At 40.4% G+C, this 23,409-nt stretch overlaps 3 protein-coding genes across 7 annotated transcripts in view; all 3 read right to left on the reverse strand.

Annotated features, from left to right (window-relative positions):
- pde4ca (phosphodiesterase 4C, cAMP-specific a) overlaps positions 1-6,986 on the reverse strand; it is a 49,921-nt gene extending 42,935 nt beyond the window's left edge. For all 3 annotated transcript variants that reach the window (XM_046407892.1, XM_046407891.1, XM_046407890.1), the window contains exons 1-2: positions 6,348-6,986; positions 4,847-5,079 (exon numbers count right to left, since the gene is read on the reverse strand). In XM_046407892.1, the coding sequence (XP_046263848.1) occupies positions 4,847-5,079; positions 6,348-6,557 (443 nt within the window). In that variant the 5' untranslated portion in view covers positions 6,558-6,986. The remainder of the gene's footprint in view (positions 1-4,846; positions 5,080-6,347) is intronic.
- Positions 6,987-7,535: 549 nt separating this feature from the next.
- LOC124069119 (gamma-interferon-inducible lysosomal thiol reductase-like) lies at positions 7,536-10,294 on the reverse strand. The gene is made up of 7 exons (XM_046407896.1): positions 10,072-10,294; positions 9,102-9,290; positions 8,786-8,860; positions 8,449-8,535; positions 8,164-8,316; positions 7,854-7,922; positions 7,536-7,761 (listed from the first exon to the last, which is right to left on the reverse strand). The coding sequence occupies exons 1-7, from the start codon at positions 10,201-10,203 to the stop codon at positions 7,696-7,698; spliced, it is 771 nt and encodes a 256-aa protein (XP_046263852.1). The 5' UTR covers positions 10,204-10,294; the 3' UTR covers positions 7,536-7,695.
- Positions 10,295-12,010: 1,716 nt separating this feature from the next.
- Positions 12,011-23,409, reverse strand: part of pik3r2 (phosphoinositide-3-kinase, regulatory subunit 2 (beta)) — a 34,092-nt gene continuing 22,693 nt past the window's right edge. For all 3 annotated transcript variants that reach the window (XM_046408025.1, XM_046408024.1, XM_046408026.1), the window contains exons 7-16: positions 23,265-23,350; positions 23,021-23,123; positions 22,617-22,715; positions 22,185-22,365; positions 21,981-22,100; positions 21,229-21,371; positions 20,928-21,104; positions 20,742-20,813; positions 20,442-20,612; positions 12,011-19,452 (exon numbers count right to left, since the gene is read on the reverse strand). In XM_046408025.1, coding sequence (XP_046263981.1) covers positions 19,245-19,452; positions 20,442-20,612; positions 20,742-20,813; positions 20,928-21,104; positions 21,229-21,371; positions 21,981-22,100; positions 22,185-22,365; positions 22,617-22,715; positions 23,021-23,123; positions 23,265-23,350 — 1,360 coding nt within the window. In that variant the 3' untranslated portion in view covers positions 12,011-19,244. The remainder of the gene's footprint in view (positions 19,453-20,441; positions 20,613-20,741; positions 20,814-20,927; positions 21,105-21,228; positions 21,372-21,980; positions 22,101-22,184; positions 22,366-22,616; positions 22,716-23,020; positions 23,124-23,264; positions 23,351-23,409) is intronic.

Below are 23,409 nucleotides of genomic sequence, written 5' to 3' on the forward strand. Positions count from 1 at the left end.
TTAGGTAACTTTAGTCCAAGGAGCAGAATCTCTGTGCTTTTTCAAATAAACCTGTTAAGACTTTGTTGTGACATGACATATGGCAGCGGCCCGTTCGTTCCTGTGGCTGTCTTGATTTTCCAAGTGCAGGTGAAGCTACTGCCTCTGGTCCAATCCTCGCTTCCTTATATACGAACAACAACAAAAACTGGACCTGCTCATGATTGCTCCAAAACTCTAAATAAGTTTCTTTCAAAATCCAAAAAAAAGCTCAAAAATCAAAACCCTTCCAAAAAAGTCAACAAAACCACCTGCCTACCAAACTTTTTATCTTTATTTGAAACCGATCATCCCCATTCTTGTGTCCTTCAAGGAATCATACTGAGTGCCGTGCTGGACAGTAGACTCAAACATTAGCGTTGATGTACTCTCCCTGCCTCCCTCCCTCTCCCAGGCTTTGTTTACATTACTGCAAGGCCTTCCCTCTCTCCAACTAAATATGGACGTCTGATTTACATGGAAGAGAAGCATGACAGATCACCTCCTTCTGCTTTTCTCTCCCTCTTCCCAATTCTCTGCTTTACCCCTTCCCTCACTCCTAATCTCATGGACAATATTGTTCATCAGCTTAAAACTGCGCCCCATAATTACTTCCTCCAGTGTATAAACATAAAGCCGTTGCCTGGCCCGGCCCGCCAGCTCAATTTTCTCACTCTCACTCTGATTGACTTTGCATACTCAGGCTTTTCCTCTGGTCCCTGAGGTGCTCTCTGTTGTGAACTTGCCTATTTCCTCAGAGACCGCCTTTTTGCCTTTCACATGCTCCAAGCTTACCAGGAAGAGTCACATGAAGGGCCTCTGACTATAAAAAGCAGAGGTAGATAAAAGCTAATAGAGAGCATGGGTGCTGTCACGATGGCGCTCTCTATCTGTGACCAGAGGCAACATCATCTTCACCCCCACCCAATCTCTTTGTTTATCGCTGCAGAATGAGGAAAGGTCCTCCTATGATTAAACACTCTCAGCTAAACACCGGTGCTGTCTGGAGTAACTGAAATAACCTAGGGAGCTGGAACATCTGACACAGGACTGAACCTATGACCAACAGATGGTTGGGAGAACAGGGAAGAAAGATTCTTTGGTTTAAGGCTTTTTATGGATAGGCACTCGTAGCTACTGTACTGTATGTATTTCAGAGCAACAATACTGTACTTGGACACAGAGAAATTTGCTCTCATCCACATGTAGAACTGCAGATTTTAGGATCATACAAGGTGCGATTAGACTTTATCTTCCATTATATGTGAATTTTTGATCGAATTTATTTTTTCTCACTGTGTGACAACTCGCTACTTTTAAAAGATAGCATATGCTATTTGTTATGATTCATAATTAAAATGAACAGATGAATTTACTTCCATTATTTTTGCACACACTCATCCAGTCTCACTGAAACTCTGAATGCCACTTTATAAAAAGCATCAAATCTCTTTGATGCACTTGATGCTGCACTTACCAATAGTTTTGTCTTAATAATAATACACAAAGATGATTCAATGCTAATGTTGCTCCACATCTGCTCGATGTGCAAATAAATAAGCATGATGATGATGATGACATGTCTTTTTTAACTGTCCCCAAGTGCTTTAATCCTTTCTTCTTTGCTAAGATGTTTCATTTGCAATAGACTAAAAAAATAGACATTTTTTGCCAGAATTAATCATTTTTGGACATATTTGCATTATTGGAATATATCCAGCGTATGAAGCAGTTAAACTAGTGCCAGGCCCAGTGAGCATTTTTAACCACTTTGATACTGGCTTGGTCTAATGCCCAGGCAGTAAGGATGCTCTCCTCCCCAAGTTCAACACATTTGAAGATAATTCTGAGCCCAAACAAATCCTGGCCCCCGAAGCATGTCATCATTCTAGTCATGCGGATGGCGGAGGTAAAGGCTGTCTCATTCCCAGTTTGACTTGGGGACACCAGGGTGTACATTCTCGTGGCGCACTGCATATCCTGGAGCGGGTTTGATTGAGTTCATCAAGAGGCAGCACTGGCGATGTGAGACGGTATATATTTGTATGTTGGAACATGTTCCACAATCATCCAATGGTCTGCTCTGTTCACTGGGCCACCATGCAAACAGCTGGGTAGTAAGGTCTACCTTTCTGAGCTCTTCAGGACTGACTTACCTCCTTGTCAAAGTACTACAGTCAACCTACAGTCTGTTTACAAGTTTTCCTAAGAGGTTCATTTCACAGCTTTGGTGAAACTCACATTGAGACTTCCACAAGACCACTTCTCCAGTGACTGACCATGGATTGTGTTTCCACAGCCTTTCATGGTACTGTGCACTTCCAAAGTTGCGAAATCCTGTTAAGCTCTTGATTTTGAGATTCATTCCCAGAGTTTCTCTCTTCCTACAATGCCTCTATTTGGAGTTCCTGGCTGGTTTGGGCAGCGTATACTAGCGCTTGTCATGACTTCAGGTGGTGCTCAAGCCACAGCTGTTGTCTGAACAGAAATCTCTGGAGAAACTACTAATGAGAAGTTTGTGTCAGACAGCTGGAGATGAGCTTGAATTCCAGATCAATATGTAAACCTCCCACTTAAATCTAGAATGGCTTGTCTTTTGGGGCTCTTCCTTTGCTTTATTAAACGGGTCTTGCAACAAACATAGGAGAAAACAGATGCAGCTCTAATTTTTATTAAATTAAACTTTGGTTCTCTAGCCTTGTATTGCCTGCTGCACCTATATTAGCTCCTTCTCAAATAGTCATACCTCTCACTGTTCCCTGCATCACAGACTCTCATCATTTGTATAACTGTGTCCACTTTCTATTGGCCAAGGAGAATTACGGACCTGAGGGTAATTCTTCATTCCCTGTGTTGAAAATCCTGGATGGGGACTTCATCAGTTAGTCAAGCACCTGCATCTTAACCAAAGCCTTAAAATTGTTAGAAGCTGGTCAGAGAGAGGGTGTAACACATCGCAAAGCCTGCCAGAGTTACGAAGGCAAGCTCATTCTCAACCATGTCTCCATCAATTTGGCCATATGGGAGTATGTCTGTGGTCACCTTTGAGATCACAGAGTCTTTGAGGCAAGCTTCCACTGAGGACAAGACTTCTGTGTCTCTGTCAGCCTGCATTATGTACAAGTTTAGTTTCAACTTTGACTGATATAAAATGATGATCATAATCAAGTTCAATTTTGATTAGATTTTCCCAGTGTGTGGCACCATCACTTTTAATCATTGTTTTTCGCCCTCAAGCTTTAAATACTATTCCCTAAATGATTTCTCTGGCGCGGCATCAAAACTGCATTACTGACTTGTAAACAGGCAAGCACATGGCCCTCTTCACACAGCACAGGAACACGATCAAGGGCTTTTTGGTCCATCAACATCATGGCCGTCATATAACTACTATAACTACTCCTATGTTTGTGCTGTACACTGTCAAACAGAATGGCAATTGACTGGCTCCAGTAAACACAAGCTTACACTGAAATAAAAGAGTGTGAAGGCAAAATCATAGGTTTAAATGAGAATCGTGTAGTCATATTTTCACTGACATTCATTATATTATTATTTCTGTCAGTTTTAATAGTTAGTAAACTGGGACATCATCATATCAGTAAAATAACTATGTGTGTGGTGGATAATTTGGTGTCAGGCAAAAGCAATGCTTATTTGAATATACTGATCTGGAGTTGCTACCCAAAAAAAGGCTGAAATCCTGTTCATCTACTCAAAAATTTCAAGAACAAATTCCGATATTTGTTAAGAAATTATTCTCAGGCTGTGAGCAATGTTAGTCAAATTTAACTGAGCATGCGTTGCTAATTAATACCACAATGACGAATGTTTCTTTGCTATTAAAGAGACGAAATTGATGAAACAGCTATGTCTTTGTCCAAAGTGGAGCCATATCTGATCATCTCTGACATGCACTACAACTACCCACGTAATCAAACAGGTCTGACTGCATTCCTTCTGCAAGTGGGATTAAAAAAAGAAAAGAAAATGAAACAAAAAAAAAACAGAAAACAAAGGTGCAGTGCGCACACACATGTGCATGCACACATTTAGAGCATACATCGCAGAGGCAAAAATGCTACAGCTGTCTTTGAAGCTCGAAAGCTGTTGCTGAAACAATCACGAGAGCCTTGTTTGTCTGATCTTTTAGGGTGATAATTATTCAGCAGTATCACAGAGAGGAAAGCAATGCCTTAAGCGGGACTCTTTGTTGGATCATATGCTCAAGAAGCAGATCAACTTTTTCTATCTGAACTGGGCAGTTAGGCAGCGAAAACATGATCAAGCTCTGCTGGATACTCAAAAGTTGAAAAAAAAACTGAGCTGGAGGACAGTGTGGCAAAGTTATTCTAAATGTGTGTTGACTTACAAGACCGCAGCATGCTGGAGTCACAGGCACTGGTTATTGATTGACCACATATCAGTTTAATCACTAATCTGGAAAATGGGGTTTGTGAACTATAGGGAAAAAACTCCCTCCTTCATACAGAGCCCACAAATATTTGAAAACTAAGTGATCCTGCTGAGTGGATAACTTTTAGGTTCAAAGTGTTAATGTCAACAAACTGCTATCGCTAATGAGTTTACAATATTTGAACTGTGTGCGGAAAATTAAGAAGATACATTTTTTAAAAACTACATAAGTTATGAAATTTTAGAATGTATCATAGTCATAAAGCCACATATATCAACACATTCCTATTGGTCATTTGCGTACAATTGCAGATTTTGCTACTCTTGAGGTTTGATGAGAACGATGAAAAATAAAAAGACATTTCACCAGGAAGGACACAGACATAGGCAACACATAGCATCATCGACTCACAAGGCTCCCTTGCAGATGTAGCTGGTCAGAGTCCCCAGGCTCCTGGACGGCCTGATGCTACAAGCTGAGGTGCTGGACTTGGAGCCATCCTCGGGTCTGTCCTGCACGGAGGGTCTGCAGGACAGTCTGGGCAGCTGCAGGGTGCCTGAGAAGAGCCTCTTCACAGCACATTTGATGTCTGGCTCCTGTAGATACTCAACACACGAGGCCTGCTCTGAGGAGTCCCACAGCCTCTGGACAGACAGAAGAAACAGAAATCAGGCCGTAATAAAACTGAGATGAGCAATGAGAGGGAACAGCAGCCCATCCACCTACTTTCTCGTCATGTTCTTTGGCTGTATCATGTCTCAGCGCCATGAATTTTTCATTGCTACGCAAATGACACACAGATACTCTTGAACACGAGTGGCGTTAACGACATTAACCACCATGTGTCACAACATTTCACATAAACATCACAGCTCAGAAGAGACAGAAGGCTAGAGATTAAACTGAGTCAATAAAACCTGATGTACTACATACAGTATTTAGGTGTTATGGTTGGGTGTTGGCTGCTTTATCACAAAGTAAAGCTGTAGAAAAAGCAAGAGAAAGACACTAGTTTGCTGTTCGTCTTGGACCGTACTTGCAGTGGAAAGAGAATATTCACAGTCATTTTCATTTATATGGGATTAAATGATTCAGAAAGGTCAAGGTCAGTCTTTGTAGAACTTGTTGAAGAGACAGTATGAAAAAAGAAAAAAACAAACAACATTTGCTCTAAAGGTAAGTTGGAGACAGGGCTGTGTTTGTGCTATTGCCAAAAATATGACCTGCCTAGCAAAAAAAAGCCCACGCTGACAATATTTTTGGATGGTTTATCTGATTTCAGGTCCTAAGACCCACGCACTGTCACCTTGGGCGCAACAGACGATTCTCACAGTGAGATAGTGTTTGGGATTTAGCTCGTAGGACATCTCTCTTTCAGCGTCAGTGCTGAAGGGAAACAGATAAGAGTCCTTGTTTTCTGCTGCATCCCGTGACCTTATCTTTCCATCTGCTTGGGAGTCCCACCTTTCTTTAAACAATTGTCAGCATACTCTATAGTTTGATTGTTGACTATTTCTGAGCAGCAAAAAAAACAAACAAACAAATAAAAAAGTACCAGCTTTCTTTCTTTGTCATTAATTGATTTTCTTAAATTATACATGTAAATGCCTGTTGAATGGGATCCCAGACCTCATTTGTTTAATCTAATGAATGTAAGTCAAATTATTGCAATTAGCCTGAAACTTTTAGACAGCTGTTTTCCAACAAAAGGAAGCAATGAAAAACACACGTGTTATTACATAATCCAAATGTACTTAAAAAGATCAATGACACAAATGTTAAAGCTTTTTCATTCAAGTTCTGTCAAAAAGTAAATCATATATGAGCCCTCTGACACAGACACAATTGAATATCTCAAATTAATAACAGCATTCTTTTCAGCATTTCTTAAAAGTTCAATTATTACCCTTACCTCAGTGAAGTTGAAAAATTTTGATTGGTTATTTCGCCTCATACTTTCAGCTACTGCATCATGAGAACAAGACAACTGGGAAGGAAATACCAAGGAGGAGGATACAGATATGACATTTAAGATCAGATATGAAGCAGTCTGTTGGACCAAAACTTCCTTGGACTCAGTAAAGAACAAATATTTCCCCGCCTCTTCATAAACAGCTGTCATTATTTCAGTGATAAAGTCTTAATTTTCTCAGCACACTTTTGAATTTGTACATCGACGCTCTGCTGTGGCCTTTTCCAGACTGTATCCCAAGTAAAGCCAAAAGCAAAGAATGTTTTAGAAAATGGCAGGAATTAGTTTGTGGGCCATAAATGAGCTTGCAGACGGAGCTGGCGGTTTGATTTAGGTGATGGAGCTGCTTGCATGACAGGTCGTTATTCAAGTGTGTCTATCAGACTGTGGAATCAGTGGCCTTCTTGCATCCAGACCTTCTGGTTAGGCAAGACTCTGGCTCAAGCTGCTGCCTACAATCTGTTCATGTAAGTGGTTTCTAAAAAATATAAACACAACTTTGGACTGATTTACTTTTTCTAATAGGATGCCAGTCTATGATAAACATTCAGTGTGCTTTGATTTGGTTATTAACAAGTACCTGGCACGTAATACTTAGTGTACTTTGAATAATGTGTTATTGAACATTACATCAAACTGCTTTCTCAGAGTGATGTGGCAGACTACACTAGGGTCAGAATTTAGCAATCTACTGAACAAAACGGACATATAAACACACTGAGACAGTAGTTTGACACAGTAGTTTTTCCTGTGTATTTATTCGTTCTGAATGCACATCCTTCCCTTATCCTTGCATGCTTTGCACCCTCTATATGCTGTTTGCTGATGTAATATTGTAATTTCTCAGTTATGGGACCAATAAAGGACTATTTTATCTTATCTTGACATGTTTGGCAGCTCATTTTCTAACCTCCATGTAGATGTAACTTGCTCTTTGCTTCTCTCAATCATTACATCTGCTAACAGGAGTCAAGATGAAGTTATGTGATAGGGCGCCATCTAAAGGACAGTGAGAAGACTGTCTGTAACTGGACTTCGAAAAGGGCACAGCAAATACCAAAACACGATCACAGAGCCAAAATGCTACAAACAACATTCTGTATATAGCACTTCAAAAATGACACATTGTTTTTAGAAAGCAGATTGTATTTATATTCTGAGAAGTATAAAGTGAGGCAATCATTTTTCCCTTTATAGAATCAGATCTGATGACATTCCTCAGTGTTCCTTATTTAGTGGCCACACCTGGAACAGAGCAAGGCACAAGGCCATGTGCTGTGCTGGTCTTTCAGTTGTTGTGGCAGTAACTTTTGTAGTGTGTCTGGCGCCCTCCACAGGCTGGAGTCTGAGTGCCCTGGAAAAATGAAGAGCTAGTTAGAGGTCAAAGGTCAAGTCTAAACAAACAACAAATTAGTTTTTATAAAACACACACACAGTTAACTGTACCTTGTACATACTGCAGACCAGATTGAAGAGAGAAGACATGGCCTTCTCCTGCAGGTCTTCTGTGTGCACCTGCAAATGCACAAAATCGAGACTTGGAAAAACATTGAATTTAGGTGAAAGATTCAGGTAGTTGACTTTTTACACAGAAGATCCACAGGAGTCTTTAAAATAACCAGGTAAGAATGGATGTGTCACACACAAAACAGGTCTGTTTGCTGTGCGTGTAAGCTTTAACAGAAACACAGCAGCCACTAACATTACTACATATTGTAGCAGCTTGACTGAAATTCGAATTGCCAGTGAATCTTACCCCATTAACGGTCACCCAGGGCACATATTCATGTGGAGGCTTCAGGGCACTGGTCTTCAAGGCATTCTGATGCATCAGCTGGTTTCCCTGGTCTCCATTCACACAGCTCATGACGGTGTCCCAGCTCAGCTGAGGGCTGTAGAGTTCCAGGCACTGCAAACAACAATGGAGGGAAATAAACACACATCAACTCAGTAGTGAAATAATGGCACTCAATGAATTAAAGATGGTGCAAGAAGTCAGCTAAGTGACTGAACATGCACACAAACACACACAGTTCCTTACACTCTTGGCTGACTTGATGACATCAGTGGATGATTCCATACAGAAGATGATTGGGAAAGCCATGTCGGTCATGTTCAGCAGACAAGTCTGAGAGAGACACAGCAATCGGTCAGTAATAGTAGACTGCAACACTGTGACAACACAATGCTGATTAAGCAATCCTCTGAGCATCTGTAGTGCTTTCACAACACCCACATTTACAAGAGTCTGCAACTGCATTCTCTGAAAGGTTATTGGTATTATATATGGATAAACTATGGCAGATTACATCGTTCTCAATTGTGGTCACGCTTATTCAGCAGTTTTCTCTCACTCTGCATTTAGGTTGTAACTTTACCTCAATCATGTTGCCCAGACATTCCTGTTCTCCATGCTGACAGTCATAAACATACTTCTGTCCATCGTGTTTTTCCTGGGGTGGGGCAAATGCAATAGAAGTTAAAGAACCGCAACAACAACAACAACAAAAAGAACTTATCAGTCAAGGTTATGAGCCACACTTGGACAATAATATTTCAAGTTTCTGTCACATTCTTAAAAAAAACACACAAATAAATCACATGTTCCTTCAAGACAACACTATTAGCCACTCTATCATCAACAGAGTAAGTACAATCCCACTGCATACCTAAGGAGCTTGATTCAGCGCTTACCTGTGCATTTCCGTAGGGCACCAAAGTGACAGACATGATGTCATTCAGCAAGACCCAGGTGGGGAAGAGCATGTTACTGAGAAAACCTCTGCAGCCGGGACACAGGCTCTCATAGTAAAGCCCCACCTCGACAGGATCTGCTGTCTGATGGGACCTGGTGAAGTTCCTTTCAAGGCACTGCTTCAAAACCTGCACAAGGGAGAAAGAGAGGGAAGGTCAGCGTTAATCACTCACTCCCTCTGTGAGTGTGTGCCTCTGCAAGCTCACGCCATTTCCCATTTGGTGGGCAATAGGAGGAGAGCTCAGAGTACCGCTGTTCAAAACACACTTGTTTCTGATTGGATGAAAACTGACGACCGTCCTGTATGAAACCGCCAGTTTAGGGAAGGATGTGCCTTAAGTTTGATACTTCTCTGTGTTGTTTACCGGAGCGTGTTTCCGTGAGCGAAAGACTGTATTCGGACTGTAAGTGTCACAGGGAGTGACATTTTACTTTAGGCTTTTTTTGCTTCCTCCTTGCACCTGGTGGAAAAAACCGAGAGAAAAAAATCCCAACGGTTCACTTCTTCCTCAATGAGCTCAGAAGATAAATAAACAGCCTGTGGGTCAAAACACACTACTTCACATTAGAAAACGTTGTTCAGTCCAGTACACATTTTTGCCTCCACACATAAACTACTGGACGAGGCTAAGGGCGATTTGCACCATGGTTATTCACAACGTGCTCAATGAGAAGATAGATAAGAAGCAATTAACGCTGTAAGTACGGCGGCTTTAGTTTCTGTACCTGTGGTTTTATCTATCGCAGTGATTTACAGCAGTAGTTAAACTGTTGCCCGGAAGAAGTTGTAACCGAGGTGTGTGTGAGTGTGTGTGGTTTTTAAACAGACGTCACGCTAGCCATTCAGAGACAGTGTCTTTCCGCGGTCATAGAAAACAGGTAATAGCACTTTTACACCTATGACCTTACCCCGCACTGGACAGCTGAATCCAGAGATGAGCACCACTTTGATGGAGGATAGGTACACGAAGAGGAGAGAGCGCAGCCCCCGTACTGAGAGCTCAACCAAACAGTCACAATCAGCAGCAGAGGGCCCTTCATCTTCACTGTAGTTTCACACTAACGAAGAAAGTTAGCAGCAACAACGATGACAACGAAGTACTGCACCGTACAACTTTAAATAAGGCACTGCTGCTTCCTCGTGGAGGCTACCTTCTTTTTGATTGGCTCCAGATCATATGATCAAGACAGCGTCACTTGTATCTAGAGGATATTCGTGCCGAGAGACCTTGTTATGTGAGCGGATGTTTCCACAGAAATTTGTCAGTATGTCATGAGATCTGTGTGGGCATAGGCTTGCCATTCTGAAAATTTTCACATCCCCCTGGCAGTGATTCTGTTAGCTCTCACCTGGATATTTTATGTCGCTCACAAGGAAATCGTGTGGTCTAAAAACAAAGAAAAAAAAGTTTCACAAATGTGGGGAACTGGGTAAAAACCCACATGTGAGTTATTCACTGTATCATAAAAGTTTTTTACAAAGTTGCTTTATTACTTGTAATAACACCTAATACACTGGATTAAGTGTAATCTACATATACAGTAGAGATTGAATTTAGTCTGGTGGGTTACACCTAAACCACATCCCATTTCACATACTGTATTGTGTGTGAATGTGTGGTCTTTCTAGAAACTGTTCTTCCATTTAGAAGTAAAAATGATACCTATTGGAGGTCCTGTGATCAGTTCACACAGTTTGTTGTTGTTTTAGTTTTTAGCGTGACTTGGACACATGATCTGACTAATTATAAAGCCATGTCATGTCTCATCTCATTTCCTCAGTCCATAGGGCCTTGCTCAGGAAGAGTCATAAGAAACACACACGGCAGCAAAACATCACAACCCTTGAACTTTATAAAAGATTTTACCTGGTGACTCTCACATGATCTCTCACGGCTTTCCTCTAAAACCAGAACTCTGGACGACTTGTTCTACTTCCTGTCTTTTTCCCCTGTATTTTGCTTAGAGTATTACAAATAAAATTATATATTCAAATCTATTTTTACTCTTTCAGTTTTTGCATTATAGTACAGTAAGTCATCTGTACCTTTGTCATAATTATCCACAGTGTATGCAGAAGTGGGTTATACTGCATGAGATAATCTCTTCAGTGAATTACACATTTTCTCACTTCCTCTCAGATGCATTTAGACATAAAGATAGTATAGCTTTTAAATGTCCATGTTTTCAGATATACCTATGAGCTTTATGTCCCCAACCTGACATAAGTGAATTGCATTTTATGTGTTTTCCTCACATTAAAATGTCTCATTTAGTTTCCCACCAAAATGCACTGTATGTGTCCCTGAGGCCTAGCAGATGTGTTGATTGCATTTCCTTCCTCATAATACATCTGCAAACAATATTTTATTCAAAAAAACACTTAAATGCCTGCAATGATTTCGCCATCACATACATAAAGCAAATATTGTTTGCCGGTGCTTGCTTTCTTCACTTCTTTTGCTGGTGCTTTTCCATGTGTTTTTCTTGTTGGTCATTATGTATGTGTATGATACAAACAAAATGGAGGGGACACATCTTGAAACATTGCTCCATAATGGTGGTGGTCAAAAACTCCTCATGGTACCTTTAATTTGGGTGAATCAACACTTTAAACTGAAAAAAGGCAATGGAATGATTATCTTTGTTCTCGTTTACATCTCATGGTATAATCTGGCATTTAGAAAACACAACACAATGACACAGTTTTGACACAGTCATGCATATTTTAAGTTTCTTGCATGTTTTTGCCCCAAAAATGACAAACCTTCAAGTGAGAGTTGCAGATGTTTCAACACTATGAAGCGGGGGGGTGGGTTCAACAAGACAAAACCAGACAGCAGCAAACTTCATTTCATATATCTTTTATTGTCTTTTTAAAATCATTGCATCAGCCTAAAGAAAGAACCGTACAGATGAAAGAGTACCTGTCTGAGGACAAACACAACTCAGAAGCAAGCTGTACACGAGAGAAAGAAAGCAATGTTGCATCTGAATTAAGACAGACCAACGGAGGGAGAATAACACAAGAAAAGAGAGGAAGAAAAACCATCTTTTCGTGCATAGGGGTTGGGCACACCTCAACCAATAGGCCTCTACTGGCTGAAACAACAGTGCTCCCTCTGAGTTCAATTGCACTTTGGTGTAGAGTAGCTTTATCTGACTGCTCCATTCATTTCCATTCATTGTTTTAGAAAGAAAGAGGAAACCACATCATTATTTGCTATGCATTAAGAACCGTACAACTGTCGCTGCTGCTGAGGCAGTGATACACCAGGCAACATTTTGGGCAACATGCTACAGCAAAGGAGACAGGACATTGCCTTGTGATTACTGTAAAAATGCGTACACGTTTTAAATTGTTGCTGCTATGTAATGTTTCCCAGGGTATTGCCGAATGGATCACTGTCCGTCTTGTCTCTAGTGCGCAGAGGAGGGTCCCGAATATGAACTACTTTACACCAGTGAAAAATATTACAACATTCCCTTCACAATAATCAAACCAAGGGAAACCTTTCACATAAAGGTCCAGACCGAGAAGTGACGATGCGAGAAGACTGGATACAGGCAGAAAAAGGGAACTGAAAGTGCAGTTGTTAACATCATCATATCTTAAATGTAAATCACACAGAAGCTGAGTTTTTAGTGGATAAATTTTGGTCTTAAAAATTAGTCAACCAACCATTGCTTCAGCTTTTCATTTGAGCATCATGTGCTGTGTAGTGCAAAAGCAAGAATAGGATGCCTCTTGATATTCCTGAATTTCCAGCTCTGTTTATGTACTAAAACTGTCCTTGAGCACGTTCACCAAGTGGTGTGTTTACCAGAGAAACACCTGGCAGAGCCATACTCAAGTCTACCATACTTTACATAATATAAACAGCAAAAGACATGGCGGCATCTCATTTTAGGATTTAGTCCTGCATATACAAGGCTCAGTGTAAGGTGAAGTAGTCAGCAGGTAAAGAATGATGAAGATGATAAATATCTGTATGCTATGGAAAAATGAATCTTGTTGAACTATTATATTGAAACTGAGGGAGCACTGTTTTCATAAGAACGAAAAAATTAAAGAGAAACAAACCGGAACAGAGAAAACAGAACAAGCAGTCATAACATTTTCAAGTTTAAAATGACAGGAAATAATGAAATATAAATCAATCTATAACAGCCACTTTGAGGGACAGACAGATTGATTCTCAAACACATATTTACTATTTGGTTAATTACATATTGTAAACATTTGTATTTCTTTTTTTTTCTGTATGGATGAAAAAAATTTCAAGCTAGCTTATTTTTTTTCTTTATAGGCTCTGAAAGGTTATCATTAACAGAGATAAACAAACAAACAAACAAAAATAACCAACACTTGGACAGACAAATCCATCAGCTTTTTTAAAAAGCCAAAAAAAAAAAGAATAATAAAAAAAAATACTCAGGCACCATAAAAGAACACTTTCTAATGCCATCATTGTTCCATGTACAAAGATCTGCGTAAAGGAGTGATCGTGAACTGCTGAATCGTGTACCTTTTGTAGGTTAACAAATTTTCTTCCTGCCTATGTGTGTGTGTGTGTGTGTGTGTGTGTGTGTGTGTGTGTGTGTGTGTGTGTGAGAGAGAGAGAGAAAAATAAAACTACAACCACAGAGATCTACCAGGTGATACAGTGGTAAGATGGCTCACTTCGCTACAGCATCAGTGTCCGACCTGTGGCGGATCTCTGTGGCAGCATCCTAAGTGTTTGTTTTGCGGTGGAACTTTAACACTCAGGTCTACTCACAAAAAACCAGAATCCTCCAAATGACAAAACAGATTCTCAAGCTCAAGGAGAAAAAAAAAACCAAAAAAAAAAAAAAAAGGAGAGAAAAGAAACAACTCCTCTCTAATATTTCATATATGCAAAGCAGCCAAGACTGCATTTAACGTATAGACTCAGCTCTGTAAATATTAACACATGTACATAAGCTTGCTTCATCCTCTGAATGCACCTGATAATCATGCGCAATAAATCAATAGATTACATGTGTGTCGATCAAACTGTAACCACAAAGTATGTTGCTGATCATGATGAAGCTCACTGCAGCTGATTAGTAAAAATGCTTGCGTTTCATTAACTGCTCAGATACAAAGCAGCCGTGGAGCAAGACTAAAGATCACGTTCACATCAAAGCCTCTTTCTGATTTGTTTCAAGCACAATCCAAATCAGAATTACATCATCCAAAAATATAGATATCTAAGTATATATTTCAAAATATTTATTCTCTAGTATGTTTCTCGTTCTTCAAACCTTAATAGACACCATATATATGTCTTTCTTTGTAGTCAGTGAAAGATGTGCTTTGTGTGTGAGGCCAGTTCAAGAAATATCATTTACAGTGTACCAAAGACGATGAAAAAATACTTAATTCCTTGAATGATCATTCGTCATATAGAAAAACGTTTTTCAAGAAGCTCTGACACAAATGCATATCTAATAGATGAGCAGAATGAAAGCTTTGAGTTTCAGAGTAACATCTACTGCAAGTGGGATTAAAGTCTCAACTCGAAGTCAAAGCGCAATCATCTTCTGCCCGTTTCATGCCCGTCTCACTGCATGACCAGGTTTCATTGCTACTAAAGTTGCATTGCTTCTAGCTATTAAACATCTGTGATTAACATGGCATATATGGCAGATGAAAGTGTTCACCTACACTGCAAAAATGTTCATCTTAACAAGTGATGCAGGAAGCTATTTGGTTCAACATCATAATTTTTCTTTAAGCAAATAAAAATATTGAGTAAATTGTTTAAATGGAAGCAGAACCACCTTGTTTATGAACTGCTTTGGGGTTAACCAACATTATGTCCCTCCACTGGCATGATTTTCCCAGACAAATTTATACCCAAATAAAACGGGGATGCAAGTTTACACCTAACCCTCACAGTATCTGGACATGCAGTCAGTTTCAGTTTGATGTGCTGAGCTTTTGCGATATCCATATCTGAAACTTCACCAAACAAGTACAGTGGAGATGAACAGAATTTAATTTATGCTACTAAAAACTTCTGAAAACTACATTAGAAATAATCAACAGCAATAAGTGTTCCCAAGAACTACGTTTTGTTGCTCTGGATAATCCACAGACCTCACTGTGAACGATTCTCCTACACAGTATCTGTTCAGCATGTCAGATACTGCTATTAGTAAGCGAAAAATTGTCTTTCTGTAATGTGGACCCTCTTGTTAAGTTGCGCAATTTTGCTGTGCGGTCACATATTGCATAATGAGCCAGCAGCTCGCCTTTAAAGTATTACAGAGTTTACACAGTCCATATAATAAAACTAACTCTATAATGAAAAACATTGCAATCAGTCAAAAGCATCAGAATTACATGACAGTCGGTGACCGCAAAAAAAACAACAAAAGCATATACTGTACACTGTATATTCTGATATCGTAAAGAAAAATGTCAATCACTCCCAATATACTGTATGAAAAGACCTTAAAACTATCAACTAAAAACACTATTGACAACCGAGCTTCACCACTGTCTGTCAGTTTATGGTTGTTGGGCGTTAGACACACCACTTTGAGTGTGTGGAACAGAAAAAAAAAAGTGCAGTCACAAAAGTGTTGGTCCAACAAACTGGATAAAAGATGTGTTAGCAGTGGTGGATGACTCCTGTTCACGAGGGAACTGACTCTTAATACAAAACACTGAGAAATGCTGCATGCATTAACTTGAGAGCTTATCGAATGAGCTTTGAACAACTGGGCTGGGCCACGAATGTTTACGGTTCACATTTCTATCTTATCTGAGTTTTATTCAAAAAATATACCAGACAAACAAACAAACAAACAAACAAAAAAAAAAAACACCAAAGAAATCTAGCTTTGGTGCAGAGTGAGAGAGAGCACCAAGCTAGTTGACAGCCCCCAACACAGAGAGAAGGAATATGTAACATCTATAGATGTAACAACAAAGAGGCACGACTAAAATCTGCCACTCTATTATCTCTAAAAGATGCTCAGATTTGCTCTAACACGCACACAGACACACAATCGCTCACTCACACACACACACGCACACGCACATGGCAACAAGTATTCTCATTTGCCAGATACCGTTTTAGTCTTTGATAAATGGTAAGTGTGTGAGCCATGGGGCACAGCACATGGTGGCAGTGGCACCATCTTGTAGAGCAGCGCGCCAGTGACAACGAGGAGCAGACAAGCCCATCACAATGACTAAAGGCACTTCTAATCTTTCTCACTCATACGTTTTTTAATAGCCCTCTAATCAGGAGCACCGCCGTCAGCTCTTCTTTAATTCTTGGGAATTTTCTACTTGCCAAGAACTGTGCAAAGTACAGTACAGCTGATTCGTCCTGACTGAAATCAAACTGATCTCTTGAATTTGGACATTTCAGAGTTGGGTTTCACTTAAATGTGGGATTGGTCTGTTTGAAAATCATGTTTCAATCTGAAATTTGTCAATCAACATCAAAAACAGAAGTGATGATATGCAGAAAAGCCTTGTTGGTAATTTAATCTTATTTCTAGATGAAACATAGTGTTGATACTAACTCATTACTGGTTTCATGACCATAAGAGTAAGTGAATATCTCATTTTGGAACAAAACTTCAATTTCTATTGCTGTACAACAAAGAAAAATCTATGATGCCAAATGTGCAACTTTTTAAAAAGTTAAAAAGTGCACTTTTTTTCTAAAACTTTCTATTGCCAGTGGCTTCTGACTCTTCTATATGTTTCTAAAAAAATACTTTGTTTTGTTTTTGGCAATCTGAGTCTACTATAAGTAAGAAATTTGAGAGATTATTCATATTCGTTCATTCTCAAGACATCAACTAAGTAAATCAAATTTAAAAAAAGACATCTCGTGATGCCTTTTCTTTTTCACTGACCACGCGAGAATAACCGAATAACCCTGCCTCCAGACAAACGAACTGTGCTTTTAACGTGACATAGAACAAAGATGGTACAATCTTTACCTCGAGCCGAACAAACGTGAGGGAAACGAGTGAAATCCACTGCCACAGCACAGGACTGAGGGAGGGAGCTGATCAGAGAACCCAGTAAATTTAAAACACATTATCCACATACGACCGTGTTGTGCATAGTACTGTACTACCACGCATCATACTGTATATGCAATGCAAAAAAAGTACAATTATCAACCACTGGTGCCAACTGGAAAAAACGAAAAAACAACAACCCAAATGAAGGTCTCCATGCATACCGTACTACATAATCTCTCAGACCACAGAGGCCATGCTGTATGGCAAAAGGACTGGTTCTTTTTTTTTTTTCTTTCTTGCTACATGAAAAGACATCCTTCATTTGGCTCACATTAGCTGGATACTGTGCATCCTTAAACAGAATCTAAGAGCATATTCAGAAAACATAAAGAAACACAGCGATGAAACTGTAGGTCACATACACTGACTGCATGTGTGTCTGAAATATACTGTACATGAGTTATATTACTGCTTTCTTTCTTTTTTGTTTTGTACATCAATGATCTACAGCTCTGTAAGTCAAGCTTGTGATGAAAGAACAGTCAAGCATAAGGGTGGGAAGCAGGAAGTACCGTGAGGAAATCTGCATTAAAAAAAAAAAACAAAAACAACAATAAACACCTGCAATGACACTGTACCGCTAAAACAGTCTAATCTAACTAGAGACGGGGCAAATACAGTACCAAAGATACAATAATCACGTAGGTTGATGCTCTGCAAGTGTCTTAAGCATATAGAAAGTAGACACGTGAGAGGAGCACTAACAGTTATGCCTTAAGTCAATGGCTACAGGTGCTACAGTATTAAAGAGGATGAAAAAAGAAGGAAGAAGTTTGAAGCAAAGAGATGTTTGATGCAGGAGTCTTTCCACAATTTCCATTTAGAAGGAAACCTGAATCATGTGAAACCACACTAATCAATGCACCTCTGCATCTAGTGTACTGTGATTAATAAACCATTCTATAGTCACAATACAACAAGTATGTACCATGCGTTTTCTATCCTGCAGTAAAAGTATTCACTGTATGTTGTACCTCGTCAGTTTGAAAGGAGGCCCACTGAGAGAGGGGGCAACAAGCCAAAGCAGTTGGAAATAAAGATCATTTCATAAAAATATACCTATATGTGTGTATCCTTTAAAGCTGTAGCTTTGTCTATGTCGACAGCCGCTCATTCCCTCCTTCTTTCAACCTCGACGTGCCTCCTTGTTCTAGTAACACAGGCTTGTGGTCATTCAAAGCTATTACTATGGCACTTAAGCAAGCTTTAAATTCAATCAATCATTTTAAAAATGGCAAAAAAAAAGAAAAAAAAATTCAACCCCAGCAATTTATCTCCCCTGCCCTCTCACATCCCCCTCCCGGCTCCAGTGACTACACCCCCCTGGTCCATGGTTTCTCAGCCGCCTTTAGGTGTGAAGTGAGCAGCCTGGTTTAGCCAAGCCAGTCCATTCAGTGGATGACAGCTCAGGCTTTTGTCGACAGAGAGTTTGCAGGCAGTCTGGGGATGACAGATCGGGCCTTTGTCTATGGACAGTTTTAACGTGTTTGAGGCAAAGAAAAAGTGCCTCCCGAAAAAAAATCATCCCTCCATCTGGTTTCTCTCCTGTCCTCTGCAATCTTTAAAAATGACTGTTTTGTGTGCTTATTTTGTTTTCTTTCAACACATGTAGCCTGTTTTTCTTGTGTATCAAGAATTTTCTTTGTGAATTTTCCAGACTTTTTTTTAAAATCATAACTGACACTGTAGAGTCATGGCTGGCTAATGCAACACTCTCCACTCTCACTGCATCAGCCAAGCTAACTGTACAGTGCTTCGTTACTGGTAGTTTTGAGCTTATTTTGAAGCCATGCTGTTAGCAAGGAGTACTCTTTGCTGGACTGGGGTCTGTGAAGGAAAGTAGCACCAGGCTCCAGCCAAAAAAGTATAAATTTCAAAAAGTGGCTGCTGAGTCTTAAACAAGAACAAGCATTGTTCAGAGGTTCATTCTTTCCCCAATGGATATGAGTGAAAATTTAGTTTCCCCACCCTGGTTGGCATCTACACTGCTGGTGGATAATTCATCTGGGATGCTGGTTCTGGTTCTGAGAGCGGGCCAGGACTGGGTAGGCAAGATTTACATTCAGCTGGTCGTTGTGTTGGACCAAAGAGACATTTTTGTAGTGGAGCACCAGGTCTTTGAGGGACGAGTACAAATTGTACGGTTCGGCAAATCCATAACCTGTGGCGGTCTTGTAGATGACACAATGCTTGGTGTCACCATCCACACTGGAAAAAAGGACAGAGATCATTTTTATAGATTGTCCTCAAAGCAAAATAATGTCAATGTGTAAATTAGCTGTTCTTTATAGCTCCTTAAATCACTGATTTCCTACATTTCCTGGAAAGCGTTTTTAAACTCATGAATGAGTGCTGACTTCAGTTCAGCTGTTGTTTTATGTGGCATAAAGAGAATTTTAACAGCAGACATTATGGGCTTTACGAAACAACATTAACACTCAGTTGGTGTCATGTTTCTGTGCACCTGATGAATGTAATTCCAATAGTCACTGTCTTTAAACTCTGTCTTTGGTCTCTACCAAGCCCTAAGGGAAATATTTGGTTCTTTAGTCACTAAATGCTCCATTATAATCGCTGGCTAGCTGCTAGCTGAGCAGGTAGTGTACCGGTACACTGGGTTTTTACAGTTTTTTAAAAATCTAAACAGTTGCCTGCTTTGGCTGAAAACAACACTATGTGAATCAAAATGGTAAAACTGGACAAGATGAGCTAAAACTCACTATAAACCTCTGTAAAGACACGTGGAGCTATAGATGATCAGGTGAAAATTCGATGTAGGGTCATCAGTTTCACCTTTCACATTGTCATTTCATATACTATGTTTACTATAGCCTCTGAACTGACATCACCACAGAGAAAATACAGGTGCTGACATGGCTACGTGGTTGCTTGTGAATTCAAGGATCCTGCAGTTGTTGATGTTATGCTTAGTTTCCTTTTTCTTTAGGTTTGGTCAAACTTGCATTTGTTCTGCTACCTTTTGGTGTGCCATAAATCTGGACATCTCAATCATTCATCCATTACTTTTAGTTTTCTGTTCTGACCAATTATAACCCACTCTTAATCGCAACACTCTCTGTGTCTGGCATTACAACTGCCTCAGGTTGTAAGAAACCATGCAGTCATTGCTAGAAGACTACTGGTTATTGTGAAGATGTTTCAAACAAGTTTTTCCACAAGCACAAACATAAACTTACACTACAGAACAGGCGTAGGAGCCCTTCTGTGACTGGCTCTCACGGATGAGGAAGGTCCCGTCACATTTGCCTCTCAGCATTTCCTCAGCCTGGGTGCGTTTGATATCACCCACATACCAGGTACACTCATCATGGTGGGGTGAGCCCTCATCCTCCTCCAGTGAGTAGGAGCTGGAAACACAGAAGTCCAAAAGCAAAATACTGAGCTCCAGCTACTCCCTACATTACAGGTGGAGATATCACTGCACTCAGTCATCACAGCACAAGTTGCTAAGCTGTCACTTCATCTCAGACACTTACTCATCAGCATCATTCTTTATACCCAGCCATTCATTGATCTTCTTCTGCCTTGTCCCCTTCTGTGTCAGCCATCTGCAAAGCCACAAACCAACAGATTTAATGCTGACAGAGTACCAATATACAGCATATTGTGTAAAGTGAAATGAAAGCATGGAGAAAAGTAAATCTTTAATTGATTCTCCTTACATCAAATACTGGTCTCTGATTTTGCGGAGCTGCATGAGATCCGGCTTGAGACTGTTCATCTTCTTGTCGATCTCTCGGTTATCAGAGACCTGCTGTCGCAGGTCCTGCTCCAGCTTACGCTTGCTGTCATGGATCTCCTTCACACGAGACTTCAAACGTTCAGAGTTGCTCTGGATCCTGTTTTAACAGAATGACAAAATTATGTCCATCAATTTCTTCTCTGAATTCATGCTGGGTTGCTTTTGCAGCTGAATTAAAAGCAGGATTTTTAACAATCTCAATCACAAAGACATGAATTTACTTTTGAATCTCTTTTTCGTTGCCCTCCCGCTGGAATCGCTCCAAAGACTCTCTGCTGTAGCGCTCCTGAGTCTCACACTGCTCCTCAAAGATCTTGATGGTCTCATTGAAGGCCTCGATGGCTGTGCGCTTCATCTGCAGCTCCTGTGGAAAAGAGGCACAGACTGTTAGGATTACTATCTTGAGGTGTTTCCTGCTCTTTGATTTCTGTTGTTTTCGTATCCTCTCTGTGATTCGTCTGTTCTCTAGTTCAGCTGTCAGTCCAATCAGGAGTGGAGCTGGGCAGAGCTGTACCCGGGCACCTGCTCCTCATCAGCAACCATTATCCACCCTGTCTTGTGGCTATTTAAGACCGACTCTCCCTCTCCATCTTTGCTGGATTATACTGTTGCTCTAGTGGTATCTAATCAGGCTCATGTTCTGCTCTTGGATGTAAATGATTTTCTCTGTGTTCAGGTTCACGTGCCAGTCCTCTGTCTGCTCTGCCCACTCCACCTCTGGCATTGGACTCTGGTATAACTACTGTTCTAATTTTCTACTTTTCAATCTCTGGCTCAGTTAACCTGTTTCTTACCCTCGCTGCATTCATCTGTCGTCTGTCTGAAAGTTATTGTGACTGTATTTACTTTCTTCCTGGACTAGGTAACCTGAGTATTGTCAGTACAGACTTTGATCTAATTTTACTCTAATTTTAATCCAGCCTTCTACCTGTTCGTGTGAAAAGTTATGTGTTTCCCTGTGTTGAACTCATACCTGTGAGGTGCGAGTGTACTCCTCGTACAGACAGTCGTATTCGCGGCTCTTCTCCTGGTACTGCTCGTGATACACCTTCAACTGCTCCCCCACCTCCTCTATACTGTTCTCCTTCACCAGCTGAGTCGGAACAAAAATCCAAATGACAAATTTGCAGACTCTTTCTTCACTCATCACTCAATCAAAATCTGCAACATCACCAACCTGTTGGTATTTGGAGACAGGGTACAGAAGCTTGGTGTCCAGCTTGGCATTGTACTGGGCCAGGGACTCGTGGCGGTAGTGATTGATGAGATCCACTACAGTCAGGAAAGTAAGCGGCTCTGAGAAGCCGTACCTCCCTTCTCTGTGGTAAATCTTTATAAGCTTGTTATTTCCCCCTTTCCTGCAGGGGGAGACAAATGAGGGAAAAAAAAGGAAAATAAGAGGGCACATGGCTGTACATGTTGATCATCTGTTCTCTTTCAGAAAGAAGTGTGGTTTGCTTCCAGTGAATGTCAGTTTTTTTTCTTTTGAATTCTATGCCATCAATTCATTTGATTCAAATGTGGTTAAAACTCTTGTGGAAGGCACTATGACAGTACTGCAGACCTTCAAACCCCCCTCCCCCACCCAGAACCAGAAGCATTGCTGTACCTGAGGGTGAGAGTGTACTCGCCCTCCAGCTTACTGGAGGCGTCTCGGACGAGGAAGGTGCCATCTGGAGTGTCTCGCAGCTTCTCATTCACCTCCTCCCTGCAAAAATGTTGACATGCAGACTTAACTTCATATACACTAACCTGTGATCAGCTGCAAATCATACAATAATAACATAATTTCCACATCTATGAATAGCTAAAATAAGAAACCTTGATTTCTGGAACTGTTTCATGCATTGTGGACTGTATTGCACAAAACAATTCTAATTTACTGCCATCTGCACCTGATCATTTCTGTCAATTAGTTTTATTCAATGCTTTAAACAAAAAAAAAACCAAACAAACACACATAGTATTAACTCCGATTAAATTCAGCAGTAACAATACACTTTTACAATTTACCTGGAGATTTCTCCCCAGTACCACTCAGCGTCGTTCAGCAGGCTGCTTATGTCTGTCATGGCTGACGGGGCCATTTTTGGCTTGACTGGCTTTGCTGGAAGGACTGAAACACACCACACCAAAATCACCTTTAAAAGCATTTTACACTAATAGCACAGATCCATGGAAACTACCATTTAATATGGATTTGAGCCATACTATAGCATGAACAAGATTCTACACGACCTTATTAAAAGCAACACACCTGGAGGAGTGAGGTCTTGCTCTGCAGTTCTCTCTATCAGAAGTCTCTCCACCACAAGGCCAGCGAACTCCTCATCCAATGACAACCTGCCAAACAACGGACAGCTTAACAATACAAAGCTCAAACTCCCAATTTGACACATTTA

This window comes from Scatophagus argus, chromosome 13 (genome assembly GCF_020382885.2).
Source record: "Scatophagus argus isolate fScaArg1 chromosome 13, fScaArg1.pri, whole genome shotgun sequence".
Lineage (NCBI taxonomy): Eukaryota > Metazoa > Chordata > Actinopteri > Scatophagidae > Scatophagus > Scatophagus argus.